Source organism: Sinocyclocheilus grahami, unplaced genomic scaffold (assembly GCF_001515645.1).
Source record: "Sinocyclocheilus grahami isolate Dianchi unplaced genomic scaffold, SAMN03320097.WGS_v1.1 scaffold1259.1, whole genome shotgun sequence".
In the NCBI taxonomy this organism is placed as follows: domain Eukaryota; kingdom Metazoa; phylum Chordata; class Actinopteri; order Cypriniformes; family Cyprinidae; genus Sinocyclocheilus; species Sinocyclocheilus grahami.
Genome location: NW_015506438.1, coordinates 424,734 through 434,847, shown reverse-complemented (window position 1 = coordinate 434,847; position 10,114 = coordinate 424,734). Strand labels below are relative to the sequence as shown.

At 36.7% G+C, this 10,114-nt stretch overlaps 1 protein-coding gene across 1 annotated transcript in view; it reads right to left on the bottom strand.

Annotated features, from left to right (window-relative positions):
- Positions 1-320: 320 nt before the first annotated feature.
- LOC107568581 (band 4.1-like protein 4) overlaps positions 321-10,114 on the bottom strand; it is a 57,108-nt gene continuing 47,314 nt past the window's right edge. Inside the window, exons 16-24 of the mRNA XM_016254548.1 lie at positions 9,081-9,194; positions 7,058-7,108; positions 5,509-5,586; positions 5,198-5,317; positions 3,419-3,466; positions 3,258-3,326; positions 2,319-2,429; positions 2,157-2,235; positions 321-1,172 (exon numbers count right to left, since the gene is read on the bottom strand). Coding sequence (XP_016110034.1) covers positions 1,065-1,172; positions 2,157-2,235; positions 2,319-2,429; positions 3,258-3,326; positions 3,419-3,466; positions 5,198-5,317; positions 5,509-5,586; positions 7,058-7,108; positions 9,081-9,194 — 778 coding nt within the window. The 3' untranslated portion in view covers positions 321-1,064. The remainder of the gene's footprint in view (positions 1,173-2,156; positions 2,236-2,318; positions 2,430-3,257; positions 3,327-3,418; positions 3,467-5,197; positions 5,318-5,508; positions 5,587-7,057; positions 7,109-9,080; positions 9,195-10,114) is intronic.

The following is a 10,114-nucleotide window of genomic DNA, read 5'->3' as shown; positions in this document are numbered from 1 at the left end:
GCTGACGAATGTTGTTTAAAATGCTGTTTAAATTTTCAGTATGCAATAAGTTGCTTTATAAACTGAGCTCAAATACACACTATAGTAACAGCGCTAATGTGAAATTAACCTTAATTTAAATAGTCTACCAAGTTAAAGAGCTTCAAGCTCCTTATCGCATTTTACCACGTAATAAAAATAATGACAAAAATCTTATTTCATTAATCAAAAACATCATAAGTTTGGTTCTTTCACTAAAAGATCTAACAATGAGGTCTGCTCCTGTCAGCTGACTGTAAATTATTATTTTTTTTACACTTACACTGACTTCAGAATACAAAAAAGCAAGCTGTTTGCCTCCCTCTACTGGCTGCAGTGTGTCATTTCACAGATAACATCCTAATAACCAAATAATTTAAACCAGTGCACTTTGCTTTTGCAAAGACACCAGACAGGTACAATAACCCCAGAATGAATGTATTATAATGTATTTATTGACAAGAAGTTGTTAAAACGCAATAATTTGAGCTTCCAGTTTAGCTACAGTGATTTTGAAACAAGATACACGAGTCTACATTATTGTGCAAAAACAAAAATAGAAATACAGCAGCAACATTTCCTACAGCAGAGCTGACTCTAAAATCTGAGGACACAACGAACAATAATAATAATAATACGACGCACTGTTTACCATCATTCCCACACGGTGCTCGAGCGCACAGACGTTTAATACTGTAGAAAATGTGTTCAAAAGAGTTTGAGATGTTTGCAATATCAGACTTGACACCACCGACAGTCCACCATCCTTCATTTGATTGTCAGTAGGAAATTAATCTAATTTCTAAGTTTGCAGTGTGCTTGAGTGATACACCGACCAAACCTCTGTGAAGGGACACGGCTAATCCTAGACTGGTGAAGAAATGCATTTATGGCATGAACTATGAAGAAAGGAGCTTGAATCTTTATTGAGGGTGTCCGTGTATCTGCATAACTTCAGTGTTTTCATACAGGCTCCACCAGAGCTTGACTTTTCATTTCACTGGCAACCCTGCCGTTCGTCCTTGACACGTCGACTGTGAAAGCGGTCACGTCTCTGTTTTCACTCGAGATGTGTGCACGGTCTTCACCACCTTGGCGGTGCTTTTTGCGTCCTGCTCGGAGCTCTCTGAGAGAGTGTCTTTGGAGCCTTTCTTCTGAAAGGAACAGAAATAGGCACATACAATAGAGTGAGAAACATCAGACATTGATGAAATAACCGACTGAAATCAGATGGATCTCTGACTCTCGCTCTAAAGGTTAACATTAAAAAATAGCAATGAAACTGTTCACCACTTAAAGGAATAGTTAACCCCAAAATGAGAATTTGCTGAACATTTACTCACCCTCAGACCATCCAAGATGTAGATGAGTTTGTATCTTCATCAGATTTGCAGAAATGTAGCATTACATCATTTGCTCAGCAATGGATGCTCTGCAGTGAATGGGTGCCGTCAGAATGAGAGTCCAAACAGCTGATAAAAACATCACAATAATCCACAGCACTCCAGTCCATCAGTTAACATCTTATAAAGCCAAAAGCTGCGTGTTTGTAAGTAACAAAACCATCAATGTAACTTCTAATCTAGCATTTTAAATTCAAACCACCACTTCTGGCCAAAATACGAGTCCATAATCCATAATAACGCTTCCTCTAGAGAAAAAGTGCATCTCCTGTTGTCTCTCACATCAAAATCCATCCACATATTTGTTTAGAGCTGTTTTGGCTTGTAAACGGTGCTTGATCTGTGCAGATTTCTCTCCTGATTCAGACCAGACCACTTTTTTAACTAGAGGAAGCATTATTATGGATTATGGACTCGTATTTTATATTCGTCTTATTGATGGATTTGTTTCTAACAAACTCGCAGCTTTTGGCTTCTTGAGATTTTAACTGATGGACTGGAGTGCTGTGGATTACTGTGATGTTTTTAATCAGCTGTTTGGACTCTCATTCTGACGGCACCCATTCAGGATCCATTGGTGAGCAAGTGATGGAATGCTACATTTCACCAAATCTGATGATGACACAAACTCATCTACATCCTGTATGGCCTGAGGGTGTGCAAATGTTAAGCAAATTTTCATTTTTAGGTGAACTATTCCTTTAAATAATTAAGAAGGCAAAGTGTGTGTCTGACCTGTGCAGGGGTCGAGCTGGAACCAGGCACGTCTGCGGTGCGGGTAACCGGGAGAGGAGGCACCAGATCGGTCCGAGAGCTGAAAGACAATAAAAATGAATCTGACCTGAGATCGGCGCGTGTGATACAAAACATCCTCTTGACCGCTCAGAATGCACTTACTTGACCTCGGAGAGCACAGACCGCTCGCCATCCGAACAGTGGGAGCGTCGAAACTGCCGGAAGCTCCTGGGAGAATGTGAATGGCGGATCTTGATCGGGTCACCTTGTGTTCTGAAACCAGATACATGCAGCTGTTTGCAAGTCATTTTACGAAGCTACAATTTACAACAGCTACAAGCTTTCCAATTCTATTTTGGAGAGTATCACATACGTAAACAACATATGCAACGTATGTTCGCGGATACGTTGTTAACGTTCAGATCAAAGCGCAAACAACGTAAACATTGTATCCGTGTACATACATTGCATGCGTTGTTTACGCATGTGATGCTCTCCAAAATGGCGCTATAGGGTGACGTGGAGGAGATGAATTGTTGAATAAAGTTATTTTTGTTTTCTTTGTGCACAAAAAGTAGCTTCGTAAAATTACGGTTGAACCACTGATGCCACATGGACTATTTTAACGATGTCCTTGCTTCGTTTCTGAGTCTTGATCGTGTTAGGATCCTTGCTGTCTATGGGAGCGTCAGAGAGCTCTCGGAATGCATCAAAAATATCTTAATTGTGTTCCGAAGATCTTACGGGTTTGGAACGACACGAGGATGAGTAATTAATGACCGAATTTTCATTTTTGGGTGAACTATCCCTTTAAAAGCTCATTTTCTGTGTTAATGCGAACTTGGCGTTCAGCAGACTGATATCCCAAAACATCAGATTTACATACAGCTCATGAGGAACGGTTTTAGAGATTCACTGAGCTGAATAATGCATGTTTTCTATGGACACTAATTGCCTGGGGGTTTTAACACTGACAAGAGGCACACTTTCATTAGGCGTATACATTTGGGCATTTCCTTTTTTATGGGACACCAATGTTAACCCTATTTGTGGAATTATTGATAGTCCTGTTTTATAGGAGGACAGGTTTATTTGACTTACTCCACTTTCTTGTACGGAATCTCCTTTAGTTGCTCCTCAGAGAGACCTGAAGGTTCGACCAGCTCCTTCCTGCACACAAACACAACATGATCATCACCGTCTGTCTTCTGCCGTTTAGAGCTGGAGTCTGATCAGTGACGAGCGTGTGACGTTAAACTCACTGGATGTGCTTCCAGAGCTGCTCTTTAGCTTGGACGTCAGGACTTTGTCTGCGATAGACGAGAAGAAAAAGGGTCGGGTCATTTAGATTTTTTATGATTTAACCCTAAAAATCTACTAAAAATCTAAATCTTTATGGGCCTCTAATGATCAACATGAACAAAACTTTGCTGTCACACGCAATCTTCTGTCGTCTGATTGATAGTTTTGAGTGTTTTATCCAGTAAAAGCTCTTTTAGTGTAATTGTAGAGACATCCAGCTTCAGCTGGAGCTTCTCGTGTCAAATCTTGACTGATTTTTATCAAGTAAACGTGAGAATAAGTGCAGTCATATCTCCAGATGAACACTTACTGGACTGAAGCAGCTCAGCTTTACTTGATTCTCCATCAATCATGTTTTAGAGTCTCAAATCTGATCCTCAGGATCTTTTGAGGAGCGTTTGTTTCCAGAAGCTTTACTTTCACTGTTCCTCAGCGGAGGAATGATCTTCACAAGCCTCCAGAACATCTCACATCTTCTGAGGAGCCTTTATTTCTTCAGTGTTTTCTATGGACACTAATTGCCTGGGGGTTTTAACACTGACAAGAGGCACACTTTCATTAGGCGTATACATTTGGGCATTTCCTTTTTTATGGGACACCAATGTTAACCCTATTTGTGGAATTATTGATAGTCCTGTTTTATAGGAGGACAGGTTTATTTGACTTACTCCACTTTCTTGTACGGAATCTCCTTTAGTTGCTCCTCAGAGAGACCTGAAGGTTCGACCAGCTCCTTCCTGCACACAAACACAACATGATCATCACCGTCTGTCTTCTGCCGTTTAGAGCTGGAGTCTGATCAGTGACGAGCGGGACGTTAAACTCACTGGATGTGCTTCCAGAGCTGCTCTTTAGCTTGGATGTCAGGACTTTGTCTGCGATAGACGAGAAGAAAAAGGGTCGGGTCATTTAGATTTTTTATGATTTAACCCTAAAAATCTACTAAAAATCTAAATCTTTATGGGCCTCTAATGATCAACATGAACAAAACTTTGCTGTCACACGCAATCTTCTGTCGTCTGATTGATAGTTTTGAGTGTTTTATCCAGTAAAAGCTCTTTTAGTGTAATTGTAGAGACATCCAGCTTCAGCTGGAGCTTCTCGTGTCAAATCTTGACCGATTTTTATCAAGTAAACGTGAGAATAACTGCAGTAATATCTCCAGATGAACACTTACTGGACTGAAGCAGCTCAGCTTTACTTGATTCTCCATCAATCATGTTTTAGAGTCTCAAATCTGATCCTCAGGATCTTTTGAGGAGCGTTTGTTTCCAGAAGCTTTACTTTCACTGTTCCTCAGCGGAGGAATGATCTTCACAAGCCTCCAGAACATCTCACATCTTCTGAGGAGCCTTTATTTCTTCAGCTCTCAATCACTGCATTATATGTTTGGAGCATTTCAATCTCATCTTACTATTATTGGAGATATAGAGTGATGACTGATATTTAGATCATTTTATGTAAGTATCTGCTGTACTCTTATAAAGATCTCATTGATTTAAATTACAAGCATCAGAATTTAACTACTTCTTGTCTATGTAAATATCAGCATCTGCACCATATTTCATATTTTTGCTCAGTTTGGGACTCTGAATAAAACTGGGCTGTTTTTCTCTCTCTATATTCTCACTAAACCAGATTATATGAGCCATAAAAGCCTGATGTGTCAAATATGTTCCATTTAAAAACCACGACTTCATATGTCAGGCTTTACAGGGTTAATAGTTTCAGGTGCTTACGATCGTGAGCGGTGTCGCGAGCGCCGATGGTTGGGATCGTTGGGGTTTTTTTCCTTCTGTCTGCGTAGCACGACCTCCCACTGCGGACCAGAGTCAACCATCTCGTTCTCCTGCCGGGACCTGCAGGTTACAGAGATGAGAATGCATTTATATCATGATACAAATTCTTGCAAAGATTTCCTGCTTTTCTCAAAGATTTTCACAAGTTCCTGCAACAATTGTTTTTAAGACCATTACTGCCTTAATTTATAACGTCCGTATATATCAGGAGGCCTGTGCTCTTTTATTGTCCTGACAGCTCAATCACACACCGGTTTCTTTTTTTACGATGTTCCCTGTTGGAATTCTCGGATTCGCTGCCGCTGCTGGTGTTTCCACGGGAACGTGACCTAAAGGGGCCAATCAGAGGGGTTAAAGGTGACAGGGCAGAATGGAAAAACGACACACATTCTTGAACAGCTCTAGAAAGTTGATCATAATCAGTTCTACAAAAATGTTATTAATAGAAATCACATCTATAATCACTCTGTTCCAAATTAGGTTACTCTGTTTAAAAATACCTGGGCATGAACACCCTCTCTAACAAAAAACATGAAATTACAATAAAGTTTTTGTAGAAAAGAACTCAGCTAATATATAAATCCAGGCCCAAACTGTAACTGCAGAACTCAGCAAACAAATGTTTGTGAATGTTTATTTATTTAATATTTTAATTATAATGAAATTTAATATACCTATTTTGATTGTGCTTACAGTTCCCAATGAGTGTTTACTCACCCTCAGCTCACCCAAGATGTAGATGGGTTTGTGTCTTCATCAGGTTTGGAGAAATGTAGCATTGCATCACTTGCTCACTAATGGATCCTGAATGGGTGCCGTCAGAATGAGAGTCCAAACAGCTGATAAAAACATCACAGTAATCCACAGCACTCCAGTCCATCAGTTAACATCTGGAGAAGACCAAAGCTGTGCGTTTGGAAGAAACAAATCCGACGTTTGTAACAAAACAACGCTTCCTCCAGTGAAAAAGTGGTCTGGTCTGAATCAGGAGAGAATCTGCACAGATCAAGCAGCGTTTACGAACCTAAATACTGATGGATTTTGATGTGAGAGAAAACAGGAGACATACGTTTCTCATTGAAGGAAGCGGACACGTATTTTAGCCAGAAGCAATGGTTTGAAGTTAAAAACATCTTAAACAACGCTTCCTCCAGTGAAAAAGTGGTCTGGTCTGAATCAGGAGAGAATCTGCACAGATCAAGCAGCGTTTACGAACCTAAATACTGATGGATTTTGATGTGAGAGAAAACAGGAGACATACGTTTCTCATTGAAGGAAGCGGACACGTATTTTAGCCAGAAGCAATGGTTTGAAGTTAAAAACATCTTAATGCTGGATGTGTCTCAGCTTTTGTCTTCTCCAGATGTTAACTGATGGACTGGAGAGGTGTGGATTATTGTGATGTTTTTATCAGCTGTTTGGACTCTCATTCTGATGGCACCCATTCACTGCAGAGCACCCATTGCTGAGACACTGATGCAATGCTACATTTCTCCAAATCTGATGAAGACACAAACTCATCCTGATCTGGGATGACCCGAGGAGTGAGTAAATGTTCAGCAAATGTTCATTTTCGGGTGATCTGCTCCTTTAACACACTACATTCTGCAGATTTTGTGTGTCTGGCTCTATTTAAAACCAGCCAGCGACAAACTCCAAGAAACTGTCTTGCCTTGAAAAGCATAAATTAGAAAAACAAAGAGCTGCGCGACACCAAACACTGATTGTTTCCTTTCTGTTATATATTATATTAGTTGTGAAGCTGTTGAAATCTAAAGCAGCAAACGAATAAAAGCGAACCTCCTCCTGTATTGTTTGTTGGCCTGTGGGTCGTCAGTAGGTTGACCTTTTCTGTCGAGACAAAACACAATGAAGGACGTTTAAAGAGAAACACGGACTGTTTCATCATCTCCGACAGACACAGACGCCTGCGCTGCTGTGAGGATTTATCAGTATTTATTTATTCTCAGCCATTCTTTCATCAGTTCCTCGCCTGCGGCAGGATTCACTTCTTATTGATGCCCAGAGGCAAGAACTCATAACTAGAGGAACTTTCACCTCCTCTACTGCTGACAAAATATAACTAAATAATCCATGTATTGCAGACTAATGTAGACTGAAGTACATTTAAAAAAGATACAAGCAATGTTTTTTTTTTTAAATGTATATACTATTCTGAACTGAGCATTTATTTTTGATACTTTCAGCTCTCATTTGAATTTAGGTAACATTTCTAGTAACTTTGTTATGCGCTTTTTTGTTTATTTTAAACATTACAAGATATTCAATGTATTGCGTTCTCAATTTTTGAAAGGAATACAGTAGAAGAAATATTCATTCTGATGCAGCCAGTGTTATTTTTGTATTATTTATAAACTATTATAGTTTTTATAAATATTTTGAATTAGCTTTTTTTTTAAAAACATTAAATTGTAATTTTAGTTAAATATTTAGTAATTTAATACACATTAAATATGTGCTTTTTTTTGTTTATTTGAAACAAATATTACTATTAGGTTTGATCTATTTTCATTTCAGTTTTATTTTTTAAATTAAATAATTTATTTCCAGTTAGCGATTTTAGTGCTTCAGTTTAAACTATGCAAAAATGAGAAATGTTGCCTAAATAAAAGCTAAACTAAAAAGAAAAGAAAACTGAAAAATAAAAGCTAATGAATATTAATGAATGTGTTGAAGTTGAAGTACTAACATTAAAGTTATATAGAAACATTTAAAAAAACAACAACTATTAAAAATGACTAAAGCACATAAAAAAATTAAAACAAACTAAAATTAAAATGACAACTGGAAAAAAAATGTTTTCACATTTTTTCTATTTTACTTTATTCAAGCCAATAAATGTATTTATTTATTAATTAACTAATTTATTCAATTCAATTCAATTCATATATATAAGGGTCAAAGACGAAAAAGGGTTTAAGCATAAAAACAATAAGTGTAATACTGCTTTAAATTGTTGTTGATTTTCCCACATTTTTTGTTTTACAAGTTCTCCGTTTAATTTAATTGCAATTTTGTTTTTCTGAGCAAAAAATAAATATCATACATTTTCCCCTGATTTACAGAAGAGAGCCACTGAAATGTCATTCAGTGTAACAATCTTCTCAGGCATATTTACAACAAAAATTAATTTATGACACATTAAAAGACTAATTACTTTCACCCTAAATACTAATTAGCTGTAATTTTACATTTTTAAAATGTGCCACCATCCTAGGTTTTGCCCATTTGTCAGTATTTATTTTTACTCATTTATAACACAATAAAATGTAATATGCTCCCTTATTCTTTTATCTATTTTAATATGTACACGTCAGAATAAGCATGTTTGAATTCGTACATAAATATGGTGTTACACTGAATGACAACGTAACATTATTTCTACCAAATTGTGGCATTTTATTCTCCAAAAACTTATTTGAAACCTTAAAAGTAGACACTTTATTTACACATTTAATGTGCTTTCCATGGACATATAATCACTTTTGTACATTTATTTTGATGCGGACATCTTAATGTCTTTGACCCACATACACATATACATATATATATATATATATAGTATAGTTTTAGTGTTAGTTAACAATAATAGTCCTGGATGCTACTCTTTGTGTTTGGCTTCTTGCTACACACCAGGAGTAACAAAACCCCTTTGCTCCAGTTGACTTCCACTAGAGGGAGCAAATGCATCTGGATTGAGATTCAGCGCTGCTGTTCAAAGACTCTCATGCACTTCTTCAGATGCATTAACACTCAAGGTCATAAATGAGTCTGAATGCAGAGGCGGGATGCATGTGCACACCTGCGGCGGGCCGAGTGAGACGTCTCGTTCTCGCTGCCTCCCGAGGGTGAACGTCTGTGAGCTTTGGGGAATTTGGGAGATTTGTTCCGCTCGCTGGCCGAGTTGTACAGACCGCTGAGGAAAAAACAGTGACGGGACAGCTTAGAGAGGACAAGAATGCACAAACAAAACAGATACAACGGCATACCATAATAAAATACCATAGTGCATGAATATGAATCAGTGCTGATATTGTTCACTAAAAGTGAAACTACTAAAAATCGGTTTTGGTAACTGAAATAATGTTAACATAAAATAGAAATACTTGATGAATGACATGGAAATGTTGACTTGGCAACTAAATAAAATAAGTTTAATAAAATAACCTTAAGGTGGAGTACTAAAATTAAAGCTACACAGAAATACACATAAAAAACAAACCTAGCACAAAGTTCTAACAATCTTAAAAATAAAATGAGAACTGAAAAACTAATATAAAAGCTAAACACAACTAAATGAAATAAAACAAGTTTAAGGTATTACAATTAAATGCATACAGAATTACATATTAATAAAAATGACTAAAGCACAAAATTACTAAAATAAACTGAAAATATAAAGGTAAAAGCTGAAATATAAATAAATACAAATAAATGAAATAAAACAAGTTGAAGTGCTAAAATTAAAGCCATATAGCAACAGCTAATACAAATGAATAAAGCACACAACTAAATTATTAAAATTTAAGTAAATAAATAAAAGCTCATTCAAAGTATTAATAAACACAGCTAAATTAAAAATATCTTTAAGATGAAGTGCTTAAATTAAAGCTATAAAAATATAAAAAACGACTAAAGCACAATACAGAAAAGAAGCTAGCCTGATTCAAAATGTTAATAAATACAACTGAAATAAATCAAATAAGTTGAAGTTGAGTATTAATTTCAAAGCAATATAGAAATATAAACAAATTATAAAAATTGTATAAAATACTGAAAAACAAAATTCTAAGTATTAATAAATACTATAATGGTACACAAATAATAAAATAACAC